Source organism: Ranitomeya imitator, chromosome 1, assembly GCF_032444005.1.
Source record: "Ranitomeya imitator isolate aRanImi1 chromosome 1, aRanImi1.pri, whole genome shotgun sequence".
NCBI lineage: Eukaryota > Metazoa > Chordata > Amphibia > Anura > Dendrobatidae > Ranitomeya > Ranitomeya imitator.
This window is the reverse complement of record NC_091282.1, coordinates 660,306,539-660,333,667: the sequence shown is the minus strand read 5'-3', so window position 1 is coordinate 660,333,667 and position 27,129 is coordinate 660,306,539. Positions and strand designations below refer to the sequence as shown.

The window sequence follows — 27,129 nt, the reverse complement described above, 5'->3', positions numbered from 1 at the left end:
AAAATTTGCTGGCTTTGTGCCAGGGTCAGGATGATATAGAAGTATATTGTCAGAAATTTAGGAAATGGTCAGTACTCACTCAGTGGAATGAATCTGCGCTGGCAGCTTTGTTCAGAAAGGGTCTCTCTGAGGCTCTTAAGGATGTCATGGTGGGATTTCCTATGCCTGCTGGTTTGAATGAGTCTTTGTCTTTGGCCATTCAGATCGGTCGACGCTTGCGCGAGCGTAAATCTGTGCACCATTTGGCAGTACTGCCTGAGGTTAAACCTGAGCCTATGCAGTGCGATAGGACTATGACTAGAGTTGAACGGCAGGAATACAGACGTCTGAATGGTCTGTGTTTCTACTGTGGTGATTCCACTCATGCTATTTCTGATTGTCCTAAGCGCACTAAGCGGTCCGCTAGGTCTGCCGTCATTGGTACTGTACAGTCCAAATTCCTTCTGTCCATTACCTTGATATGCTCTTTGTCGTTGTTTTCTGTCATGACGTTTGTGGATTCGGGCGCTGCCCTGAATCTGATGGATTTGGATTATGCTAAACGTTGTGGGTTTTTCTTGGAGCCTTTGCGGTGTCCTATTCCATTGAGAGGAATTGATGCTACACCTTTGGCCAAGAATAAACCTCAATACTGGGCCCAGCTGACCATGTGCATGGCTCCTGCACATCAGGAAGTTATTCGCTTTCTGGTGTTGCATAATCTGCATGATGTGGTCGTGTTGGGGTTGCCATGGCTACAAACCCATAATCCAGTATTGGATTGGAATTCCATGTCGGTATCCAGCTGGGGTTGTCAGGGGGTACATGGTGATGTTCCATTTTTGTCGATTTCGTCATCCACCCCTTCTGAGGTCCCAGAGTTCTTGTCTGATTATCAGGATGTATTTGAAGAGCCCAAGTCCGATGCTCTACCTCCGCATAGGGATTGTGATTGTGCTATCAATTTGATTCCTGGTAGTAAATTCCCTAAAGGTCGATTATTTAATTTATCCGTGCCCGAACACGCCGCTATGCGCAGTTATGTGAAGGAATCCCTGGAGAAGGGACATATTCGCCCATCGTCATCACCACTGGGAGCAGGGTTCTTCTTTGTAGCCAAGAAGGATGGTTCGCTGAGACCGTGTATTGATTACCGCCTTCTTAATAAGATCACTGTTAAATTTCAGTATCCCTTGCCATTGTTATCTGACTTGTTTGCTCGGATTAAGGGGGCTAGTTGGTTCACTAAGATAGATCTTCGTGGTGCGTATAATCTGGTGAGAATCAGGCAAGGAGATGAATGGAAAACTGCATTCAATACGCCCGAGGGTCATTTTGAGTATCTAGTGATGCCGTTCGGACTTGCCAATGCTCCATCTGTGTTTCAGTCTTTTATGCATGACATCTTCCGTGAGTATCTGGATAAATTCCTGATTGTTTACTTGGATGACATTTTGATCTTCTCAGATGATTGGGAGTCTCATGTGAAGCAGGTCAGAATGGTTTTTCAGGTCCTGCGTGCTAACTCTTTGCTTGTGAAGGGATCAAAGTGTCTCTTCGGTGTGCAGAAAGTTTCATTTTTGGGGTTCATCTTTACCCCTTCTACTATCGAGATGGATCCAGTTAAGGTCCAAGCCATCCAGGATTGGATTCAGCCGACATCTCTGAAAAGTCTGCAAAAGTTCCTGGGCTTTGCTAATTTTTATCGTCGCTTCATCTGTAATTTTTCTAGCATTGCCAAACCATTGACCGATTTGACCAAGAAGGGTGCTGATTTGGTTAATTGGTCTTCTGCTGCTGTGGAAGCTTTTCAGGAGTTGAAGCGTCGTTTTTGTTCTGCCCCTGTGTTGTGTCAGCCAGATGTTTCTCTTCCGTTCCAGGTCGAGGTTGATGCTTCTGAGATTGGAGCAGGGGCGGTTTTGTCACAGAGAGGTTCTGATTGCTCAGTGATGAAACCATGTGCTTTCTTTTCCAGGAAGTTTTCGCCCGCTGAGCGTAATTATGATGTGGGCAATCGAGAGTTGCTGGCCATGAAGTGGGCATTCGAGGAGTGGCATCATTGGCTTGAAGGAGCTAAGCATCGCGTGGTGGTATTGACTGATCATAAGAACTTGACTTATCTCGAGTCTGCCAAGCGCTTGAATCCTAGACAGGCCCGTTGGTCGTTATTTTTTGCCCGTTTCGACTTTGTGATTTCGTACATTCCGGGCTCTAAAAATGTGAAGGCGGATGCTCTGTCTAGGAGTTTTGTGCCCGACTCTCCGGGTTTATCTGAGCCAGCGGGTATCCTCAAGGAAGGAGTCATTGTGTCTGCCATCTCCCCTGATTTGCGGCGGGTGCTGCAAAAATTTCAGGCGAATAAACCTGATCGTTGTCCAGCAGAGAAACTGTTCGTCCCTGATAGGTGGACTAATAAACTTATCTCTGAACTTCATTGTTCGGTGTTGGCTGGTCATCCTGGAATCTTTGGTACCAGAGAGTTAGTGGCTAGATCCTTCTGGTGGCCATCTCTGTCACGGGATGTACGTACTTTTGTGCAGTCCTGTGGGATTTGTGCTAGGGCTAAGCCCTGCTGTTCTCGTGCCAGTGGGTTGCTTTTGCCCTTGCCGGTCCCAAAGAGGCCTTGGACACATATTTCGATAGATTTCATTTCTGACCTTCCCGTTTCTCAAAAGATGTCAGTCATTTGGGTGGTCTGTGATCGCTTTTCTAAAATGGTCCATCTGGTGCCCTTGGCTAAATTGCCTTCCTCCTCTGATTTGGTACCTTTGTTCTTTCAGCATGTGGTTCGGTTGCATGGCATTCCTGAGAATATTGTTTCTGACAGAGGTTCCCAGTTTGTTTCAAGGTTTTGGCGAGCCTTTTGTGGTAGGATGGGCATTGACCTATCCTTTTCCTCGGCTTTCCATCCTCAGACTAATGGCCAGACCGAACGAACCAATCAGACCTTGGAAACATATCTGAGATGTTTTGTTTCTGCAGACCAGGATGATTGGGTGTCCTTTTTGCCGTTGGCTGAGTTCGCCCTTAATAATCGGGCCAGCTCGGCTACCTTGGTTTCTCCATTTTTTTGCAATTCTGGGTTCCATCCTCGCTTCTCTTCAGGACAGGTTGAGTCTTCGGACTGTCCTGGTGTGGATTCTGTGGTGGATAGGTTGCAGCAGATCTGGACTCAGGTAGTGGACAATTTGATCTTGTCCCAGGAGAAAGCTCAACTTTTCGCTAATCGCAGACGCCGTGTGGGTCCCCGACTTCGTGTTGGGGATCTGGTTTGGTTATCTTCTCGTCATATTCCTATGAAGGTTTCCTCTCCTAAATTTAAACCTCGTTTTATTGGTCCGTATAGGATTTCTGAGGTTCTCAATCCTGTGTCTTTTCGTTTGACCCTCCCAGACTCCTTTTCCATACATAATGTATTCCATAGGTCGTTGTTGCGGAGATACGTGGCACCTATGGTTCCATCTGTTGAGCCTCCTGCCCCGGTTTTGGTGGAGGGGGAATTGGAGTATATTGTGGAGAAGATTTTGGATTCTCGTGTTTCTAGACGGAAACTCCAGTATCTGGTTAAATGGAAGGGTTATGCTCAGGAAGATAATTCCTGGGTTTTTGCCTCTGATGTTCATGCTTCCGATCTTGTTCGTGCCTTTCATGCGGCTCATCCTGGTCGGCCTGGGGGCTCTGGTGAGGGTTCGGTGACCCCTCCTCAAGGGGGGGGGGTACTGTTGTGAATTCTGTGGCTGAATTCACTCCTGTGGTCACAAGTGGTACTGCAGCTTCTGAGCTTCCTCCCTCAGGTGTTCTGGTGAGCTCGTTAACTGCTTCATTACCTAACTCCGCCTGATGCTGCTATCCTTGCTCCTTGTCAATGTTTCAGTGTTGGATCTGAGCTTCTCCTGATTGTTCCTGTGACCTGCTGCTCTGTATAGCTAAGTGCTTTTTGCTTTTTTGTTGCTTTTTTTCTGTCCAGCTTGTCTTTTGTTTTGCTGGAAGCTCTGAGACGCAAAGGGTGTACCGCCGTGCCGTTAGTTCGGCACGGTGGGTTTTTTTTGCCCCCTTTGCGTGGTTTTGCTTTAGGGTTTTTTGTAGACTGCAAAGTTCGCTTTACTGTCCTCGCTCTGTCCTAGAATATCGGGCCCCACTTTGCTGAATCTATTTCATCCCTACGTTTTGTCTTTTCATCTTACTCACAGTCATTATATGTGGGGGGCTGCCTTTTCCTTTGGGGAATTTCTCTGGGGCAAGTCAGGCCTATTTTTCTATCTTCAGGCTAGCTAGTTTCTTAGGCTGTGCCGAGTTGCCTAGGTAGTTGTTAGGCGCAATCCACAGCCGCTTTTAGTTGTGTTTAGGATAGGATCAGGTGTGCAGTCTACAGAGTTTCCACGTCTCAGAGCTCGTTCTTGTATTTTTGGGTATTTGTCAGATCACTGTGTGCGCTCTGATCGCTAAGCACACTGTGTTTCTGGATTGCCTTCATAACACCTGTCATTAGCAAACATAACACTCAGAGCTTCCAGCAAGCAAGCAAACCCAAAAAAGCAAGCTGGACAGAAAATAAGCAACAAAAGTAACACAAGCAGAACTTAGCTTATGCTGAGCAGACAGGCCACAGGAACGATCCAGGAGGAAGCAAGACCAATACTAGAACATTGACTGGAGGCCAGGATCAAAGCACCAGGTGGAGTTAAATAGAAAAGAGAAGGAGATCCAGCTCAACGAAATAGTGAAAAACCCATAGTTAATTTCACTTAAAATATAGTGAAAGGACAAAACATCAGCATACAGAAAAATTAAAACCAAGGTCAACGCGTTTCCGGTGACTAAGCACCCTTAATCATGACCTTGGTTTTAATTTTTCTGTATGCTGATGTTTTGTCCTTTCACTATATTTTAAGTGAAATTAACTATGGATTTTTCACTATTTCGTTGAGCTGGATCTCCTTCTCTTTCCTGTTCGTCCACGCCCTGACACAGCGGTTCCGTGCTCCGAGCTCCTGGGAATGTCGGTATGGTGAGCTGGATTTTGTTTTTCCGGAGTTAAATAGAGCAGCACCTAACGACTTAACCTCAACACCTGAGGAAGGAAACTCAGAAAAAAACGTCCAAAGCAACATTTTTGTCTCCGGCGGATCCGGCGCTTCTGGCTGTTTGCTAGAATGGAAGCCTATGGGAGCCGGAAGGTGCCGGTTCCGGAAAATGACGGATTCCGGCGCCGGATTCCGTTTTTTTAAACTGAGCATGCTCCAAATGTTTTTTTTTATCCAATTATATGGATATGCTAGTCGGATCCGTCGAAAAAACGGATCCGTCGCATCAGTTTATCACAATCTGCGCCGGACCCGTTTTTTCCAACATTTGCTGGAATGTGCCTGATGCAAAAAACCTGATGTGTGAAAGTAGCCTTCCCACTCTCGTCAGACTCTCACTAGTTCAGCCCACTCCTTGCCTCCGCGCTTTCTTCTCATTTTCTGATTGGAGGCGGCGCAGTTACTCTTCCTCGCTGCTGCAGCTATTGCTGCTGACAGGACTGTCCTCCAGTGAGGGGAGACGCCGGACACCTCTCTCCTCATACAGGAGGAGGCGCTGCAATGGCGGAGCTGACTGGCTGTGGTGCTGAGGTGAATGAGGGCAGCATTAAGTTAAAAGAGAAAAAGAGAGCGCTTCCTGTATGGTGCGGAGATCACCTGCTCTGGGAATAGTATGTAGTGTTAGCGTGGAGCTGTATATTAGTGTGAATTACTCCCGCTGTGATTGATCGCACATCGAACTGTTCTCTGTGTCACATGTACTGTACAGTCAGCCCTGTGTCACCATACTGGAAACAGGTGCAGATGAAGACTCAGTGGAAGCTTAAAGGGAACCTGTCACCCCCAAAATGGAAGTTGAGGTAAGCCCACCGGCATCAGAGGCTTATCTACAGCATTCTGGAATGCTGTAGATAAGCCGCCGATGTATCCTGAAAGATGAGAAAAAGAGGTTAGATTATACTCACCCAGGGGCGGTCCGATGCAATAGGCGTCGCAGTCCGGGGCCTTCCATCTTCTTACGATCACGTCCTCTTCTTGTCATCATGCCGTGGCTCCGGCACAGGCGTACTTTGTTTGCCCTATTGAGGGCAGAGCAAACTACTGCAGTGCGCAGGCAGCGGGAAAGGTCAGAGAGGCCCGGCGCCTGCGCACTGCAGTACTTTGCTCTGCCCTCAACAGGGCAGACAAAGTACGCCTGCGCCGAAGCCACAGCATGAAGTCAAGAAGAGTACCTCATCCTATGAAGATGGGAGGCCCCAGACCGCAACGCCTAGAGGAGCGGACCGCAGCGGGAACGCACCTGGGTGAGTATAATCTAACCTCTTTTTCTTATCTTTAAGGATACATGGAGGGCTTATCTACAGCATTCCAAAATGCTGTAGATAAGCCCCTGATGCCGGTGGGCTTAGCTCAACTTCCATTTTGGGGGTGACAGGTTCCCTTTAACCAAAGATTACTTCAACACAACAGCTTTGGAAACTAGAAGCTGACAGACAGATTATATGCAGCCGAATATTTTACCATTGGAATCGACAGCAGTATTGTTAGTGGAACTGTGGGGGGGTCTTCATGTGGTGCTGATTAGATATTCATCTGTATGACTCATGACAGGTCACTGAGGGATCAGTGACCTGCCCCCTGTTTTACATACTGAATATAATATGTTTTGAAAAAAAAAAAATCACATTCAGCAGGCAGGCACCTGCCCTGTAGCATGATCGCACATATAATATGCATTTAATTATTTTATTTGGTGATATAAATTTGTAAAAAAAAATAAAATCTCTTCCAAAATGGTGCCTGTAGGTTACTGAGCACATTCCTGCTGACAGGTTCACTTTAACTGTGTGGTCTTCTCACTTTTCCATCTCCTTACAGAACATTAAATTGCTGACCCCCGGAGTCATCGTACATTATTGTCAAAGATCGCAGCCTGGGAGGTCGCGCAGATCCAACCGCTATTATCTTTGGAGCCTCTCTGCTACCCCCTATCGTTCTGACAATTCCTTGATTGACTGATGATTAACAGAGGAGACCACAGGCTGTTTCCACTAATAGGTTGGTTATCGGGAAATTAACACTGAGCGTATGGTATACACACCTCCGATTCCAACACTTGAAATATGTGTATATACCCCCGATACAATCACTGCCAGCTCCACGTCGAACCAAAACTACTCAAGGCCACCACCAGTCGATTTTTTTTATACAGACTGATTGGAGACCTGGTTCTGGTATTGTATCGCTTCAGGGTGCGGGTTACAGAACAAAAGGAACAGAACTATTACATTTTATATTTAATCCAAAATGATATGCAGTGTTTATAAAAATATACAAAAGATTTTGCAAAGGGGACAAAACAATACAGCATATACAATTACATAAAATAAAACGGATAAAACAAAAGAATCTACGCTGATCACAGATATGATTCAGCCTAACGAAGAACAGTGCTTCAGTTGAAAAAAGTCCAATGAACGGGAATCATGCATATGCTGATATGTATCTCTACATGAACACAGATCATGATTGGCCTTGATCTCTTATCAGCACCTGAGTTACATCCACTCCGGGGGGGGGGGGGTTCTGGACGACCTCACACAGGCCAGTTTGTGGGATGTCCACAGCCCTCCAGGATTTTATGAAATTCCCAACTGCTGCTATAGTCAGGAGTGAAGTTATCGCCATATTTGTTATCAGGAATTTACCGTTCCTCAGAGACCAAACATGACATGACTGTTGTAAGTTATCTGTCCATATCCTTATCTGGGAAGGGCTTACAGTTATGAAAAACATGTATCTTCTCCCCAGAGTCGTCCTGAAGCTAAAAATGTATGTCCCATCACTATAGAATCAATACAAACTCCAATATTAATAACGTTCTTTCTGAGACATATATCTGGGTTCAAAGTATAACATTTCCCCTAAAGGGAAAAAGTATTTCCTGTGGCAAAAGAGGCTCTGTCATTTCTCAATGTGCAAACATACGTATGTACCTTTGTTATCCAGCCCTCTAAAAAGACCTTGCCTGCCTTAAAGGGCACCTTTCACCCCCCCCCCCCCCCAGGGCGTTTTTAAGTAGAAGAGCCACCTTCAGCAGCACCAAGGCTACATTCTCTGAAGGTTGCTGTTATGTTTCTTATCCCTAGGAATGCAGAAATACAGACTTTTATAAATTGCCCGCCATACCTCTATTGTGTCCCGGAGGTATGTCTTCTCCCCCCGGTGTCAACCGCCTCAGAGCTGTCAATCATCTCCCTCTTGCGTCTGTGCGCTGCCTCCTGTGTTCCTGTTACATGCCCGGTGCCTGCGCTCTGCCAACATTTCTTGGGCATGTGCCGTGCACGCTGCCCAGGAACTTACATCAGGCGATGATGTAATGCTCTCGTGCCTGCGTTGAGCGGAGGCCACAGATTCCCCCAACAGTATATCATGATGTATTCACACTGCGGGGCTGGAATCTGGCACTTGCGCAGTGAGCATCTATCTCTGCGCCTGTCCCCATCTCCATCCTCCTCTTTCCTCCCTCGGCATCATTTTAGTGAACTGAGCTCCCTGGTCCCTGGGGAGAACCAATGAGGAATGGAGACACGTTCAGGATGAAGACGAAGGGCTGAGACAGATGAAATGGTGGGTAACACAAAAGCGGAAGCCTGGCAAACAAGAGAGAGATAATCTGGACTCTGAAATGAGGAGTGTGTTGCACCAGTGGGATAGACTGGAAGTGCGAGAGTCAGTACTATATCGTAAGAGGCAACAGCCAAAAGATATGGAAGTATGGTGGCACATCCCAGGAAGAATGGCTCAAGAAATAGCTAAAGAAGCCCACGAATTCGGAGCGCACTTCGGCCCCACAAAGACTTACCAATGGTTGCAGCGGTATGTGTATTGCCCCCGGTTGGAGCTTGTGGTGGAAGAGGTTTGCCGGCAGTGTCGAGTATGTGACCTCATAAAGAGTACTGAACAGAGGGCACCCATCCAGACCATACAAACTAAGGAACCGTTGGAAGTCTTGATGATCGACTATCTCCTCGTGGGACACTCGGCCTGGGGGCTGCAATACTGTTTGGTGATGACCGATCATTTCTCTAAGTTCGCAGTAGTCACTCCGACTAGAGACCAGACTGCGGAATCGGCGGCGCGAGCCATCTGTCAAGACTTCATCCGGGTGTATGGGTGCCCAAAGCGTATCCACTCCTACCAAGGCGCATGTTTCCAAGGCAAGGTGATAGAAGAATTGTATCGCATGTATGGCATCGAGCGGTCCCGGACCACCCCTTACCATCCTCAAGGCAATGGAGCTTGCGAACGCTTCAACAGAACCTTGCTTCAGATGCTGAGAATATTGGAGGAGGATAAGAAGGCATGTTGGCCAGACTATCTGCCAGAATTGGTCTGGACCTACAACAATCGGGTCCACTCCACCACGGGTTATACCCCCTATCTACTGTTGTTTGGAAGAGCTGGACGAGAGATCATTGAGCTGAATTTGGAACAGCCAGAGGAGCTGATGGAGCGAACTGTCACCTCATGGGTGAAAGAGCATCGGCAACGATTGCAAACGATACGGCGATTGGCGGGTCAGCAACTGCAAGAAAAAGAACATACGGCCCGCAAACCGACTCAAGAGTTACCGCTCCAACCTGGAGACCGAGTATTGGTCAGAGAGAAACGCCCTAAGGGAAAACTAAGTGAGAGATGGGAAGTACAGCCGTACAAGGTTATCGAGCGAGTGTATGCTAACAGCCCTGTCTACAAGGTACAGATTGAAGATGGGGCATCCGCCCCTAGAGTACTTCACAGAAATATGCTGCGGCCTTGCCGGCCTGAGGTCTGTTCTATGCCATTGTCGCCTGAAGGCGCCACTCCACTTCTTGAATCTGTCATGCCTGATGACCAAATCGATGATGAGTGGTGGACCGTCCCTGACACAGTAGGGGGTCCTCAGCCACCCAGAGATGGTAATCCCATGGATGTACCAGTACCGCCATGCAAGGATGAGACCAGACAAGAGCTCACAATGTCCCCTGCAACAAGTGTTCCTCTGGAAGATAGTCAAGCCTTGCCTGACAGCCAAGAGCTTCAGAGATCTCAGAGGTCTAATGCAGTGGTTCCACCAGTCCGATATGTAGAACAGTGTGCTCTGTCTGTTTTTACACCTTTGTTGCCTCCTCCATTACACTTTTACCCTGATGCTGTGATGGCCGAGGACAACCATCATTAAGAAGGGAGGCATGTAAGAGGGTGGTGCTGTTATGGACAATAAGAAACACGCTGTCACTTTAAGAGGCTGCATCCCCTTGTCTGGTGTGATGGTATGTTCTGCTTTCCCCCCTGCTCTGATGGTTGTTATGAACTGGTCTGTGCTGTGTGCAGTGGTGGAGCTGAAGCAGCGTGTGTGAGAAGTTTCTAGAGAGAACTGTGTGGAATTTTGGCTGCAAGAAAGATTACACAGCTTGAGACGAACTGCGTTTGTGAAATAGACTTTCCCGGTTACAGCAAAGGTGGCTGTTCTGTGCTAGTTTGTGAAGCCACGAGGATACTGACAAAGGGACTTACAGTTTCCAGGAGCATCCCTAGGATCCAGAAGCAAGGAGAAGACCACGCTTTGCAGAGCTGACAGGAATCCGTGCGCACCACCGTGTTGGACTTCGGGGGGTCACCTGGGACTGGACCTGTGTCCCCAACATCACCGTTTGTTCCTGTATGGTGCACCAGTGAGGGCCTAGTGCAGGCATCAGTAGTTAGAACACGGTAGCCGTGTGGCCTGCGTAGTAAAGGCCAGGGAGGTTATATGCAGAATAGCATCGATATTTGTTTTATTGTTTAAAGTTGCTTGTGAGACAGATTCTGAGTTTGTAATTGTTGAAGCACTGTGCTATTTTACAGACAATATAACTCATGTGCATTATCTTTTGCTATTGTAAACCCCTGTTTGCACCTTCCTTGTCCCTTCCATTCCCTGTCTCCCAATAAATCTACCATTTGTTGTTTGCACCTTATCTTGTGTACAGTAGTCTTCCTGCACAGTGGTGGTCCCGGCCATTGCTTCAGCTGTAAGGTGCGGCCACTGCCTTTCATGGCTTAGGCTACTTTCACACTGGCGTTTTTTTTTAATACGTCGCAATGCGTCGTTTAGGGGAAAAAACGCATCCTGCAAAGTTGTTTGCAGGATGCGTTTTTGCCCCATAGTTACAATACCGACGCATTGCGACGTATTGACACACGTCGCAACCATCTTGCGACGGTTGCGCCGTGTTGTGGTGGACCGCTGGGAGCAAAAAACGTTAAATGTAACGTTTTTTGCAGCTGACAGACCGCTTATTCCGACCGCGCATGCGCGGCCTCAACTCCGCCCCCACCTCCCCGCACCTTACAATGGGGCAGCGGATGCGCCGGAGAAATGCATCCGCTGCCTCCGTTGTGTGGCACAACAAACGCTAGCGTCGGAATCTCGGCCTGACGCAATGCGACGGGCCGAATCCGACGCTAGTGTGAAAGTAGCCTTATATACAGCATTCTATAATACTGTAGATAAGCCCCCAGTCCGACCTGAAAGCTAAGAAAAACACGTTTTATTATACTCACCCGGGGGTGGTCCGGTCCCATGGGTGTCGCAGGTCCGGGTCCAGGGCCTCCCATCTTCATACGATGACGTCCTTTGCTTTCTGTCACGGCTCCTGCGCAGGCATACTGATTTACCCTGTTGAGGGCAGAGCAAAGTACTGCAGTGTACAGGCGCTGGGCCTCTCTAACCTTTCCCAGCTTCTGCGCACTGCAGTACTTTACGCTGCCCTCAACAGGGCAAATCAGTACACCTGCGCATCAGACCGGACTGCACCGGGACCGCCCCTGGGTGAGTATAATCTAACTTGTTTTTTTTCTCTTACAGGTGGACCAAGGGCTTATCTACAGCATTACAGAATGCTGTATATAAGCCCTGAAAGGCAGTGGCCGCATCTTATAGCGGCAAAATGAGGTGACAGGTTCCATTTAAGTCTTTCAGCAATGAATGAAGCAAGAGGAGACAATATAATGAAGTAGACTAAATGACTTGTAATATACCTGCAAAACCATCCATCTCGTCCTTTAGGAATGTGACAGGTCGTCGGTAGTACACGGCAATAACACGCACCATATGAAGCCCCTAGCGCTCCCATATTCGAATCCTGGGCCCCTTTATTTAATAATGTGTTCCAGCCAGGCGCCTTCCTGGTATAATGTCCCCTATCCTCGGCCCTTTATTTAGTAATGTTCCTCATTACGAGCCCTTCCGATACTAATGTAGTCCATCCTGGGCTCATTCCTATAATAATGGTTGTACTCATCCTTCTTCCTCCAAAGATGACGAGTGGAGTTGATACCAAAAAGATTTAGGCGAGATCTTGCATGGAGCCCCAGACCGTGGTAGATTGATAGTCATCTTGTGTTTCTTCAATTTTCTAATAATTGTGCCAACAGTTGTTGCTTTCTCACCAAGCTTCTTGCCTATTGTGCTGTAGCCCATCTCAGCCTTGTTCAGGTCTACAATTATGTCCTTGGTGTTCTTAGTCTAAGTTCACATTTGCATGCAAAACGCAGCGTTTTTTTGAAACGCAGTTGCGTTTTTACCAAAAAGCGCAGCGTTTTTCGACGCATGCGTTTTTAGTGCAGTGAGTCATTCTTCATCCCCCTCCCACAAAAAAAAGTGTCTACACAATAGATAAGGACCACCAATGGCTAGAAGAGGGTTGGTGTTAAAAATGTGTATATACCATGGCAGAGATGAATTCCTCCCATTTTGCTGGTATTCATGATGGAGCGAACCATGGACAGTATCTACATGGATATGGAGATGGAATTTGCCTTGGCTCATGCCTATGCTGTTGCCTGTTTTAATCAAAGGGAAAGGGAAAAACGGAGATGGAGTCGTCGCCGCTTTTGGATACACCCTATCGTTGAAGTCAGGGAGAGCCGTGGAGCATACCATTGCTTGTTCGGCGAACTGAATGACAACCGGGAAAAATATTTCGAATATACCAGGATGTCACAGGACAGCTTCCGCTATCTTCTGCGTCGGGTGGAAGGATCCATTAGCAGGCAGGACACGCAGCTCCGGAGAGCTATTTCCACAGAGGAACGGCTGCTGGTGACTCTACGGTACGTTGCTGTTTGAATGACTGTGATATGTATTTACTTTTTATTTTATTTATAATTTTTTTTTTTTAATTGTAATGGTCAATGTACTTTTATAAATTACAATGTACTTTAATCTAAATTTCTTTATCTTCTTGGCAGTTTCCTGGCTACCGGAGAGACGTTGAGATCACTTAATTTTCAATTCCGGATTGGAGTCTCCACTCTTTCAGGAATTATTGCTGAGACATGCCGCGCATTGTGGGATAATCTCCGGGAGGAATTTTTACCCGTCCCTACAAGCGAAATCTGGGAGGCCAACGCACAGAAATTCGAGCAAGTGTGTTCTTTTCCAAACTGTATTGGCGCAGTGGATGGAAAGCACATTCGGATTACCAAGCCTGCGAAAAGTGGATCCCTTTTCTACAATTACAAAAAATACTTTTCAACTGTGCTCATGGCAATTGCCGGTGCGGACTGCCGTTTTCTCGCAGTGGACATTGGTGCATTTGGGCGTGCAAATGACTCGCGCACATTTAAAGAGTCGGATATGGGCCAAAAATTATATGGCAACAATTTTAATTTCCCACAGCCACAACCTCTTCCCCACACCGAAGGCCCTGCAATGCCATTTGTTGTGGTTGGGGATGAGGCATTCCAAATGTCTGCCAACCTATTGAAACCCTACTCCAGTCGGGGCTTGGACCATACAAAAAGGGTTTTCAATTACAGACTGTCCAGGGCCAGAAGGACTGTGGAATGCGCCTTTGGCATCCTTGTCTCCAAATGGCGGATATTAGGATCCGCCATTAATCTTAAAATTGAAACAGTGGATGAGGTGGTGAAGGCTTGTGTGGTTCTCCACAATTTCATTATGGCCAAAGAGAGACTAAATGTGGAACTCGATGAACCCATAGCCAACCCATTGCCCGATTACCATGATCATCCTCTGAGGACAAGTGTGGAAATTGCGCAGATGCGTGATCGTTTTGCGGCCTATTTTGTGTCAGATGTTGGCCGTGTGTCATGGCAAGATCAAATGGTGTAGTAATGTTACTGTTGGACTGTGTTCTGATTGTAACTACACCAATAATACCCCTACTGTGACTGTGCTAACAATGTATGAAAATAAAGTAATTCTCCAGTAAATGTGCAATAAATGTTCCGTAGGGCCTAGTGCAGGCATCAGTAGTTAGAACATGGTAGCCGTGTGGCCTGCGTAGTAAAGGCCAGGGAGGTTATATGCAGAATAGCATCGATATTTGTTTTATTGTTTAAAGTTGCTTGTGAGACAGATTCTGAGTTTGTAATTGTTGAAGCACTGTGTTGAAGGTGCGCCAGAGGCCTCGGGCAGGGGAACACCTGATGTACCGGCTGCCGGTTCTCCAGATGGCGGTGCAAGCCTGCTGTCGCTGTGGGAGGGCTGTGATGGGTCAGATGGCAATTCATGAAGGTCCGCTCCAGCGGGGCGAGCTCTCTCGAGGGTGCTGCTGTGTGTCCTGTGAAAAGATAATGGAAAAATTAGTCTTCAATTAATAACCTATCCCATACGCCAACTCCTGGAATAAAAATAGCATTACATTACACAACAATACAAATCCTCTGTCTCTCAGTCTGTGTGGCCTATAATAAATTGCTGATTGTTATCGCCAGCTGACCGTTATGGCTGACGATAACAATCATGGACATTCCCGCTGCCAAAGCCTTTTGACCGCATACCACTGTGGGTTAAAAAAATTTTGGAATCGAAAACTCTTTCTTGACGCTGCCTATGCCGCAAAAATATTCTAAAATTTAATGTCAAGATAAAAAAAAAAAAATACACAGTGATTTCGCTGATCTGATTGCAGGAACGACCATGACGTTAGGATCATGTGATCGAGACTTCATCATTATTCCTGCGATCAGAACTACGCTGACTCAGAACTTAACCTGTCATGGACTACAAGGACTCACGCTTAACCCAAAAAATAACTAATGGCCTATATACCATTTCACTAGGGATAAATTTACGAGGATAGCCAATATGTTACGCTGACTACATGGATGGCCAATACACTATGTGCCTGGGAAATATACTATGTGGATACGTGGCTAGAACGTGTACTATGTGGCTGCGATATAGTGCCCTGCCAATATACTATGTGGATGCACAATGTACGTGACTGGGCAATGTACTATGTGGCTGTGCAGTAGGCTATGTGGCTGGGCACTGTAATGTGGCTGTGCAATATGGTTTGTGGACAAAATACTTACTGTCGGCGGCCAAGGACCGGTCTTAAGAACTGTAAAGCCTTGCCGTATTTGTATGGCACAGACTTGGCCGCAGCAGCACCACTCTTTGATCGCTCCTCCTCAGCCCGGATCCCCTTATTGAAACGGTCCTTCATGGATCGCCATCTGATCCTCAACCTTTTAACTGTGAATGCAAAGAAAAAAAAAAGGTTACATATTTAGCATTTTAAAAGGATAAAACAACCGTGTGCGATGCAAACTTTAGGCGTTGATTGCATCACACACGGTTGTGTTTATCCTGGAAAGATGGGTCATAGCAGCGTATCAGCACGGCGTATCAGCAATACTCACCAAAGTTGGCTTTGTCCTTGGCTGGAGCAATGTCAAAGCCCTCCCACAGCGACTTTGCCACCTCTACCCACAAACGCCTCAACACCACCTGGTCCATGTGCCGGGAGTCACGGCTGTCCCACAACGAGCCACGCTCCTGGATGCTGGAGATCAGGAGCTCCACGTCAATTACTCCTTGGTCCCGTTGTGAAACCTAGAAAAATTACAAACCAAAAAGGTTAGAAATATGCAAATATTAACAACCACCAGCACCTGTCATGATATGTACCTTGGCCCTTGGCCCTATCCTTTGCCATTTGATATATGTATATTGATGGTTTCTACACCTGTATTTTGGAATGTTTTTGTTCTGAAAGTTTCACCTTTGTTACCTTCCCCCAATACTTGATACCCTGAAAAGTTATAATGTAAGCTTACTAATCATCCCTAGTGAAAGCAGGATGCTACTCAAATGTAATGTTCCGCACAGCAGGATGCTACTCAAAAAAAAAAAAAAATTGTTAAAAAAAATACTCACTCGCCGTCCTGACGCCACACCTTGGCCCTGACCTCGCTGCTCCCGCTGACTGCCTTCCCCCTCACTTGAAGAAGCCTGTAAAAATTGTATAAAGAAATTATTTTCAATACTACAAATGACAGCGAATAGTAAGCAAATGGACATAATTACTCACCGCACTCCCCTGCGCCGATTGGCTATGTTCAGAATCACTCGCCATTCTTGCAAGTTTGTTCTGCCATGAAAAAATGGAATAAAAAATCACATCCAAACCTAACTATGGCACATACAATAAAATAGGCACAAAAATTTAAACAACCACAATTGACTGTTGACTGTACAATGCAAAAATCAGAAAGCGACACCACAACGCCATACATTGCAAGAGAAGACAATAGAAGAAACTATACAAGAATAGACCCAAACAAAATTAAGCAAAAATAGACACCTATGTCCAAATTTTTACATATCATAACTTTCCAAAAAAACATTACAAGCACAAAAAAGGACAATGAAATAGCAAAATAATGAACGCCATACTTTACAATTGCAACAAGACATGATCCAAAAAAACACCATCTGGTGACAAAAGACATCAGAAAAAGGCAATAAATACCATTCTAGATAATAAGCAATAAACATTACGGGACAACCGCTGTAAAAATATACAGCAACCCAAAGATAAACCATTGTCAAATAGAAAAGAAAACACACGAAATTTTAAAAAAGGGCACCACCCAAAAAAAATAAAACAAAAAAAAATTATACTACACACTTGGCAATGCAAACAGTCAATGAAGGAAGATATATGCCATACGGAAAACGACATAAAAACATCAGAGTTTTTTTTTTTTAAATAAAGGGAAAGTACAATTGAAACTATAATGGCATAGCAGCACGGAACTATACAATACAAATGAGACATCATAAATGTAGCCCCCCCACCAGCAAGAAAATACACTCAAGGAAAGAAAAAATAAAGCCAACAGCATAATAAAAACACAGCAAGACATGAGCCAAGAAAATGCCACACAGTTACCACCAACAATAGAAACCAGAAAAACATGCACCTGAAATTTTACAAGAAAAAATGAGCCAAAATCAAGACATTGAACAACCACATGACACAAGAACAAAACACAAAACCAATCCAAAACCAACGTAAAAAAAACAAAAGGCCAAAGACAATAAACGCAATCATATAAAGCCAGAAGAACATCAGAACCAGAAAAACAATTTTTCAATAACAACCCATAACCGTAAAATAGCACAGACCAAACATTGCAAAAATAAATAAAAATCAAGAAATAAAACACAGAATACAAAATGTGCAAAGAGAAATATATACTTACAAGTTTGGAAAGCAGATTCTCTCCAGATTCTCTCTTGGTTGATGACTTGTGAAAGACAATGGCAAACCCCTTTTTCTTTTATATATATAGGTTGTTTTTTTTGTGTCTAGACAAAGTCTAGACAATGTTTTGCATTTTTTATTGGAAAACGCATGCGTCGTACAACGCACCACGACGCAGGTACTTGCGTCGTCTGCGTTGTCAATACAAGTCTATGGGGGAAAAGGCGCATCGACGACGCAAACACGACGCAACCACGACGCATGCGTTTTTTAAAAGGTCGGCGCCGCCCGAAAAATGCAACATGTTGCGTTTGCCGCGCCCAGACAGGTGCGCCCTAACGCCGCATGCGGCGTAAAACGCAACAAAACGCAACACAACGCATGCACATGCAGCCCCATGCGGCGCCAGTGTTAAAGATAGGGCCGCACGACGCATGCGTTTTGTTGCGGCGTGACGCTGCGGCGCAAACCGCAAATGTGAACGTACCCTTAGATAGCTTTTTTGGTCTTGGCTATGGTGGAGAGGTTGGAGTGTGATTGATTGAGTGTGTAGACAGGTGTCTTTTATACAGGTGACAAGTTAAAACAGGTGCAATTAATACAGGTAATGACTGCAGAGAAGGAGGCTCTTAGGCCGGGTCAGACTAGCGTATGGCATCCGATGCGTGATGCTAATGACCCTCGGCTCCTGCTCTGCTGCGAGCGGGAGCCGAGTGTCATGCGTCTGTGCTCCAAAACTCTCGCACAGAGAGGGTCGGAGCACAGCTGCAGAGGAGGCGGAGAAATGAATTTCTCCATCTCCTCCATTGCCGGGGTCAGCGGATCATATTCGAGTGATGTGCGCTGTCTCACTTGCACCCATAGGCTTATATGGGTGCGCGGGAGCCGAGACTCGGCTGAGTGTCTGTGACAATTGCAGCAGATTCACTCGCACACTGAAAACGGACGAGAAAAAATACAGTGATGTAAGCTGCCCCATAGATGAATACTAGATGTTTTATCACATAGCACTTGTCCATATTCATCACTAGCGTGACCCCAGCCTTACAGAAAAACTAACAGGTCTGTAAGAGGCAGGATTCTTTCTGGTTGATAGGTGAATAAATACTTATTTCATGCAATAAAATGCTAATTAATTATGTAAAAATCATACAATGTGATCTGGTTTTTATTTTTAGATTCTGTCTCTCACAGTTGAAGTGTATCTACGATTTCCCCACTGTATGTAAAGTTGCGTATATTAAAAAATAGCCAAACAAAACAAATTTTTTATGTCTGAAATATTTTTCACCAATTTAAAATAAAAATAAAAATATAAATGTATTATCGCACTAATCGTGCTGACCTGAATAATCGTGTTACCAGGTTGTTACAGTACAATAAACGCTGTAAAAACAAAACCTTCGTGAGAAAGTACAAACTGGTTTTACATCCCCTTCTCATATAACGCGCACCTTGTCTATATATATACGAGGATTTCGCCTTAGCCTTTTCTATTGCTGCTGTCATTCCCAGGGTTAGAGCATTGTGGGTACGACCTTGGGCTGTCACATAGTGTTGGAATATATAAGTTAGGCAGGCATAGCGTAAGTACACCTGCTTTTGCATATGAGCTGCATATATCAGACTATCTTCTGATATATACATACAGTTGTGCTCAAAAGTTTACATACCCCGGCAGAATTTTTGCTTTCATTTTTTCATAGAATATGAATGATAACACCAAAACCTTTTCTCCATTCATGGTTAGTGGTTGGGTGAAGCCATTTATTGTCAAACTACTGTGTGTTTTCTCTTTTTAAATCATAATGACAATCCAAAACATCCAAATGACCCTGATCAAAAGTTCACATACCCCATTTCTTAATACCGTGTATTGCCCCCTCTATCATCAATGACAGCTTGAAGTCTTTTGTGGTAGTTGTGGATGAGGTTCTTTATTTTCTCAGATGGTAAAGCTGCCCACTGTTTTTGGCAAAAAGCCTCCAGTTCCTGTAAATTCCTAGGCTGTCTAACATGAACTGCGCACTTGAGATCTCCCCAGAGTGGCTCAATGATATTGAGGTCAGGAGACTCAGATGGCCACTCCAGAACCTTCACTTTGTTCTGCTGTTTTCTGGAAAAGACCAAGAAAGCAAACATTCTGCCGGTGTATGTAAACTTTTGAGCGCAACTGTATATGTCCTCATCTTTTGGTAGATCAGCATTATTACCCATAATGCTCCAAGAAAAACTACTAACACCGAACCTCTTAGTATTGCTCGTTATCTGCTCATCACAGACAGAAATCCAGTGATCTGTACAGTCAGTAATATATGTTCAGATTTGCTTTGTCTATTTTCAGTTTTCTTATGTTTTCCTTCTCCTCTTCAGATAATCCATTGTTATATAAACTAGAAAAGAAAGAGACCCCCCGAGTATTAGTGACTTTTTCACATCTCTTACATTAGTCAATGAATTGATCTGCTTCAGGAATCAATCTGGACAAAGTTCTGTTTTCTGAAACTGGTGACACAGGAGGAATTATTAATACAATTACCCCGGTGTCATGACTCTTCTGTAGACACTGTGTAACAGAGCAGGCTCCTACAGTCACTGCAGGGTATCATTTTTCTGTTTTTTTTTTTTACCCTTATACCGGGACCTGGACTTCTCCACGGGGCCCAATACCATGTATCTGTGAAATGGCAACTGACGAGTGGAGCCAGCTGAGGAAGAAACCAAACCGGGTTTAAACTAGAGGTTGACCAGAAAAAATATGATCGTATGTGTAATTTTGGATAGTGAATCAGAGTCTGGAAAGTTAATCAGAACCAAACAGTCATAGGATCTAACCAGTGAGGGCATCCAAGGGTTAGTCAGGATAACATTCAACTTGGTCAGACCACTGACTAAAAATGTCTAACAGCGCCAAGAGAGCTTTTTGGCTATTAAATACATTCCGGAATTTGACTACTGACTGGAACCTGTGACTGGCTGGTCAGCCATTGGACCTGCCTGGCTTCCTGGTTAGGTGACTCTTGGCACTGTCCAGCATCTTTGTCAGCCCTGCCATCATAAGGTTGGCTGATAATATAAGTCACAGATTGGCACAGTGTGTGGATGGGGCTCTTGTATTCAGACATCTCCTTGGTGTGTTAATATGGGTATGTGGCACCCCAGGAGTCTGGGTACCACAGTAGTGCTGCCTTCCTCTCGGGGAGGGTAGTGCTATGCCTGGAGACAAGTGAGATTCCCTTTGGCAGGTTATCACACACACAACACCTTCCAAATCCAGGCCAAGGAGGGGGAATGTTATGATCAGGTGGCCTCGGAGCAGCATGAAATGACCTTCACTGGAGCAGTGGTAGCTTTACTGACCGCAAACCCTGATCCTATCACCGCGACTAGAAGTAGCCGTGGGGTGTGCCTAACCAGACCTAGACACCTCGACACAGCCGGAGAAACTAAATATCCCTAAAGATGGAAATAGGAAAACTCTCTTGCCTCAGAGTAGACCCTCAAAGGATAGGTAGCCCCCCACAAATAATGACTGTGAGTAGGAGAGGAAAAGACATACGCAGACAGAAAACAGGGATAAGCAAAGGAGGCCACTTCTACCTAGATAGGAAAGGATAGTACAGGATACTATGCGGTCAGCATAAAACACTACAAAATATCCACAGCAGAAAAATACAAAAACTCCACCACCTAACTAGAGATGTGGAGAGTATATCTGCGACTCCAGCGAATCCAACTAGACTGAGAAAAACATCAGGCACAGTCTAGCAGGAACAAAATAGAAACAAGATCAGCACAAAAAATAAACACACAGCCGTGTGTCTAAAAAATGAAGCAAACACTTATCTTTGCTGAGTTGGCAGCAAGCAGGAGAGGCCAGGCAGAGGACGAACACTTCCAAAGGAACATTGACTACTGGCAAGGACTAATGAATCCTGCACAGCTAAATACCCCAGTCAGAATTGCAATTAGCAGAAACACCTGTCTAAGACTGCTGCTCAGGAATAACTGCATTACCATCAACAACCACCGGAGGGAGCCCAAGAGCAGAATTCACAACAGGGGAGCTCAAAACCCTGTTTTAGGTCAGCTTTCCTGGATGAAGATCCTGGTTTGGAGGAGGAGCTAGTTCAGTTTGTACAGACAGTCTGTGAGCGAGGACAGACAGAAAAGGAGCAGAGGAGATATTCAGGGCTCAAGGAGGCTGAGAATTGGCCTCTGAGGAGTCAGTGTGCAGAGACTGGGTACTAGAGTGGAACTACAGGACACTCGGCAGAACCGGAGGGCATAAGATCATACAGACATTGCCCAAATTAAGCTTGTGGCACAGCAGCATCCTGGAGCCTGGGGTCACAGTGTAGAGACCTCAGAAAGTATGGCTCAAGCTGCCTGCCATACAGGTACCTGTCCTAGGACAGGAGAAAGAACTGAAAGAATTAGGACCTTGTTGGAACACTTCAGGCAGCAAGGGACTTTAGCAAGCGCAGAGTGGAAGGCTCCTAACCTGACTTGCCAAGGGGATTCCGCTTGTTTCCAGGCTGCCTGGACTCCTATGTACCTGTTGCCGGTGCCCTGGACTGTGGCCTGCCAACTACAGTAAACCAGGTAAAGACTTACAACTTGTGTCCTTTACTCATTTACCGGCAACCATCATCACCACCATACACCTTAAGACTCCTGGGGACCCTGGTTCACCTGTGGGAAGTGTACCATCAGTGCTGCAATAACATCCCACAGAGGACCCCTTTAACGCAGCGTCGGTCCCACTATTGACCGAACACCACAGGTGGTGTCACAACAAACATAAACACTTTTCCCTTAAAAGACCGTCCCCTTTATTGGGCGCCCAGGGCCACGGACTGGGTCGCAGCCACCATAATTTCCCCTTTAATACCGGACCCGGTACCGAATACCCCGCTGCCCTGGTGGGCGACTCAGGTAGATGTGGATTCGCTCTGCGCTGCTGAATAAGTGAAAGTCCAGACGTATGTCATATAAGATGTGGCTTTATTCAACGTGTTTCGTAGTTCTCAGACTCCTTCATCAGGAATACACCACAGAGCTGTTCAAAACAGCTGACATGTCCCGGCTTTGATGTGGGCTCACCGCCGGAGCCCACATCAAAGAGTGGGTTCTGTCCTCGGACGTACTATTCCGTCCGAGGACAGAAAGGGGTTATTAATCAAAGTCTAGGGAGGAGGAAGAAGAAACTTAAAATTTATCTTGATGTAATCTGTGGGACAGATTTGAGGTATCGTTTCCTTATACCACCTCTTACTTGGCTGACTTTAGGTCAATGCCTATTTTGTCACTCCATCTACCCATGCCCCCCTCCACATGTCCCTGTCCTGTTCACTTTTTTTATACTCACGGTAATTCCTTTATCCCGCATTCTGGACTGGACAGAGCCTCCATCAAGTCACTGAAGTGTGGACCAGTGAGACGGTTATTAGACAGGTCAAGGATCTGAAGGGAACTGTTTTTCTTTATTAAATGTGCCAACTGGATGCAGGAAGTGTGTGGTAAGTCATTATCAGCCAAACTGTAAGAATAAGATGAAGGTGACTTCTCCAGCAATGTCTTATCTCTACACCAGTTAGAAAGCGCACACAAGAACCATCTCGCAAAAAGTCATAGGAGCATGGAGCAGATACTAAGACATGGGGCGTTACACGACAGAGCTGGACTGTTACACACCTATCCTGTTGTTAGGGCTCCGCTCCACTCTTTTTCCCTATAGTTGCTTGCTGCCCTTTTTTGTGCTCCACATTGGGTCTTTACATGTGTCATTCCTCCGTGACATAATCTCTCAAAGCTTTCTAAGGCCAACTTGGAATTGATTTGTACAATTTGCACCTACTGCTCCTCAAGCCTGGTTTGTTAACCCTTTAATTGCACTATGGATTACACTGACGAGCAAAACGGTAACAATGTTTTGAACTTTTGACTTTCATGCTCCATATCTCATCATCCACTTCTGCTTCCAATGTGAGACTACTATCATTTTATAGATTACTAGATGGTGGCCCCATTCTAACAAAATGCATGGGTATTCTAGAATATGCATGTCCACGTGGTATATTGCTCAGCCACGTAGTATATTGCCCAGCCACGTAGTATATTGCCCAGCCACGTAGTATATTGCCCAGCCACGTAGTATATTGCCCAGCCACGTAGTATATTGCCCAGCCACGTAGTATATTGCGCAGCCACGTAGTATATTGCCCAGTCATGTAGTATATTGCCCAGCCACGTAGTATATTGCCCAGCCACGTAGTATATTGCCTAGCCACGTAGTATATTGCCCAGTCACGTAGTATATTGCCCAGCCACAGAGTATATTGCACAGCGACGGAGTATACAGCAAAGAGCCATGTAGTATACAGACATAAAATAAAAAATAAACATATACTCACCCTCCGTTGAAGTCCTGGCCCTCTGTGCGGTGCACACGGCAGCTTCCGGTCCCAGGGTTGGTATGGGCGCAGGACCTGTGATGACATCACGGTCACATGACCGTGACATCATGGCAGGTCTTTCTCGCAGGACCTGTGATGATGTCGCGGTCACATCACCGCGACGTCATGGCAGGTCCTTGTCGCATACCATCCTTGCCACCGGAACCTGCCGCTTGCATGGAGCGGTCAATGGAGTGTCGCGAGGAGCGGGAAAGGTGCCGGAATGCGAGTATATGATGATTTTTTATTTTTTTAATTATTTTTAACATTAGATCTTTTTACTATTGAGGCTGCATAGGCAGCTGTTGTGAATTCTGTGGCTGAATTCACTCCTGTGGTCACAAGTGGTACTGCAGCTTCTGAGCTTCCTCCCTCAGGTGTTCTGGTGAGCTCGTTAACTGCTTCATTACTTAACTCCGCCTGATGCTGCTATCCTTGCTCCTTGTCAATGATTCAGTGTTGGATCTGAGCTTCTCCTGATTGTTCCTGTGACCTGCTGCTCTGTATAGCTAAGTGCTTTTTGCTTTTTTGTTGCTTTTTTTCTGTCCAGCTTGTCTTTTGTTTTGCTGGAAGCTCTGAGACGCAAAGGGTGTACCGCCGTGCCGTTAGTTCGGCACGGTGGGTTTTTTTTGCCCCCTTTGCGTGGTTTTGCTTTAGGGTTTTTTGTAGACTGCAAAGTTCGCTTTACTGTCCTCGCTCTGTCCTAGAATATCGGGCCCCACTTTGCTGAATCTATTTCATCCCTACGTTTTGTCTTTTCGTTTGACCCTCCCAGACTCCTTTTCCATACATAATGTATTCCATAGGTCGTTGTTGCGGAGATACGTGGCACCTATGGTTCCATCTGTTGAGCCTCCTGCCCCGGTTTTGGTGGAGGGGGAATTGGAGTATATTGTGGAGAAGATTTTGGATTCTCGTGTTTCTTGACGGAAACTCCAGTATCTGGTTAAATGGAAGGGTTATGCTCAGGAAGATAATTCCTGGGTTTTTGTCTCTGATGTTCATGCTTCCGATCTTGTTCGTGCCTTTCATGCGGCTCATCCTGGTCGGCCTGGGGGCTCTGGTGAGGGTTCGGTGACCCCTCCTCAAGGGGGGGGTACTGTTGTGAATTCTGTGGCTGAATTCACTCCTGTGGTCACAAGTGGTACTGCAGCTTCTGAGCTTCCTCCCTCAGGTGTTCTGGTGAGCTCGTTAACTGCTTCATTACTTAACTCCGCCTGATGCTGCTATCCTTGCTCCTTGTCAATGTTTCAGTGTTGGATCTGAGCTTCTCCTGATTGTTCCTGTGACCTGCTGCTCTGTATAGCTAAGTGCTTTTTGCTTTTTTGTTGCTTTTTTTCTGTCCAGCTTGTCTTTTGTTTTGCTGGAAGCTCTGAGACGCAAAGGGTGTACCGCCGTGCCGTTAGTTCGGCACGGTGGGTTTTTTTTGCCCCCTTTGCGTGGTTTTGCTTTAGGGTTTTTTGTAGACTGCAAAGTTCGCTTTACTGTCCTCGCTCTGTCCTAGAATATCGGGCCCCACTTTGCTGAATCTATTTCATCCCTACGTTTTGTCTTTTCATCTTACTCACAGTCATTATATGTGGGGGGCTGCCTTTTCCTTTGGGGAATTTCTCTGGGGCAAGTCAGGCCTATTTTTCTATCTTCAGGCTAGCTAGTTTCTTAGGCCGTGCCGAGTTGCCTAGGTAGTTGTTAGGCGCAATCCACAGCCGCTTTTAGTTGTGTTTAGGATAGGATCAGGTGTGCAGTCTACAGAGTTTCCACGTCTCAGAGCTCGTTCTTGTATTTTTGGGTATTTGTCAGATCACTGTGTGCGCTCTGATCGCTAAGCACACTGTGTTTCTGGATTGCCTTCATAACACCTGTCATTAGCAAACATAACAGGCAGCATCAATAGTAAAAAAGTTGGTCACACAGGGTTAATAGCAGCGTTAATAGAGTGCGTTACACCGCGGCATAACGCGGTCCATTAGCGCTGCCATTAACCCTGTGTGAGCGCTGACTGGAGGGGAGTACGGAGCGGCCACTGACTGCGGGGAGGAAGGAGCGGCCATGTTGCCACCGGACTGCGCCTATCGCTGATTGGTCGTGGCAATGGTCGTGGGCGTTTTGCCACGACCAATCAGCGACTTGGATTTCCATGACAGACAGAGGCCGCGACCAATGAATATCCGTGACAGAAAGAAGGAAAGACGGAAGGACAGACAGACAGAAACACGGAAGTGACCCTTAGACAATTATATAGTAGATCATCTTGGCTATCTCCTACATAAATTTTTGACTTGCAATTATTTAGCATATGATTAGTTATGCAGATTCTTTTGCATAACCTGGGCCAATTCTTATGCAGGCCTTTTGCATAACCTGGGCCAAGGCAGTCCAGACGTGGTGCAAATTACACTTGCGGAGTGGGCACAGTTAAACATCCTCTTCACCCTTTTGCATAGTTTTGAAATGGCTACTAAGATGGTTAGCGCTGACGATGCCGTCATCTACATGCTGGAGCCCACTTTGAATAGTCTGTGTGAGGAGGTGGTCCCAGAGGAAGAGGTGGAAGAGGAGGATGCTGAAGGGATAACAATATCTCAAATTTCCAGACTGTCATCGCACAAGCAGGTTGCTTACAGCGATCAAGGGGGGTTCATGGTACCAGGCAAACTTAGTAAAGGTGCAGGAGCTGAGGAACAGTCAGGAAATGAAGAGGATAATGATCCCCTTTCTGTTGCCCGTGGTTGGTGCGAGGGGACGGAAGAAACAACCTTGAGTGTTACCCAGCCACCAACATACCATGGACTTGTACCTCATGGAAGCGCCCAACACGAGTGCCTTCTTGCTGCACTATCTTCAACATAATGCCCATGTTCTTACAAATAGTGCTGATTACTGGGTTGCCACTCTGTTAGATCCACGGTACAAGAGTACATTTTGCCAGATGCTTCCCCCCATGGAACAGTCAACAACCTTTGCTACATTCCTTACATTTTTCTACAAATAGTACTATATGAATCTGATGTTTGTGTCTTCTGAGTGTGGCTGGAATAAAATTAAAAAAAATTGGAGGTGTTGCATGAGGTATAAGGTCTCCCAGCTAAGAAGGCTTACAACGCTCCCTTAATCACC

General features: G+C 45.9%; 2 protein-coding genes across 7 annotated transcripts in view; both read right to left on the bottom strand.

The window, feature by feature from the left end:
• Positions 1-14,368: 14,368 nt before the first annotated feature.
• LOC138640825 (uncharacterized) lies at positions 14,369-18,555 on the bottom strand. 2 transcript variants are annotated; one of them, XM_069728866.1, is made up of 5 exons: positions 16,376-18,555; positions 16,222-16,296; positions 15,705-15,897; positions 15,375-15,537; positions 14,369-14,617 (listed from the first exon to the last, which is right to left on the bottom strand). In XM_069728866.1, the coding sequence occupies exons 1-5, from the start codon at positions 16,418-16,420 to the stop codon at positions 14,386-14,388; spliced, it is 708 nt and encodes a 235-aa protein (XP_069584967.1). In that variant the 5' UTR covers positions 16,421-18,555; the 3' UTR covers positions 14,369-14,385. The 2 variants fall into 2 exon arrangements, with proteins under 2 accessions (XP_069584967.1, XP_069584966.1); XM_069728865.1 differs by having other exon boundaries at positions 16,222-18,555.
• Positions 18,556-18,704: 149 nt separating this feature from the next.
• The window catches only part of LOC138640768 (NACHT, LRR and PYD domains-containing protein 3-like), a 74,803-nt gene continuing 66,378 nt past the window's right edge, over positions 18,705-27,129 (bottom strand). For 4 of the 5 annotated variants that reach the window (XM_069728859.1, XM_069728861.1, XM_069728860.1 and 1 more), the window contains 2 exons: positions 22,926-23,096; positions 18,705-19,947 (listed from right to left, as the gene is read on the bottom strand). In XM_069728859.1, the coding sequence (XP_069584960.1) occupies positions 19,860-19,947; positions 22,926-23,096 (259 nt within the window). In that variant the 3' untranslated portion in view covers positions 18,705-19,859. The remainder of the gene's footprint in view (positions 19,948-22,925; positions 23,097-27,129) is intronic. The other variant, XM_069728862.1, reaches the window with a different exon arrangement.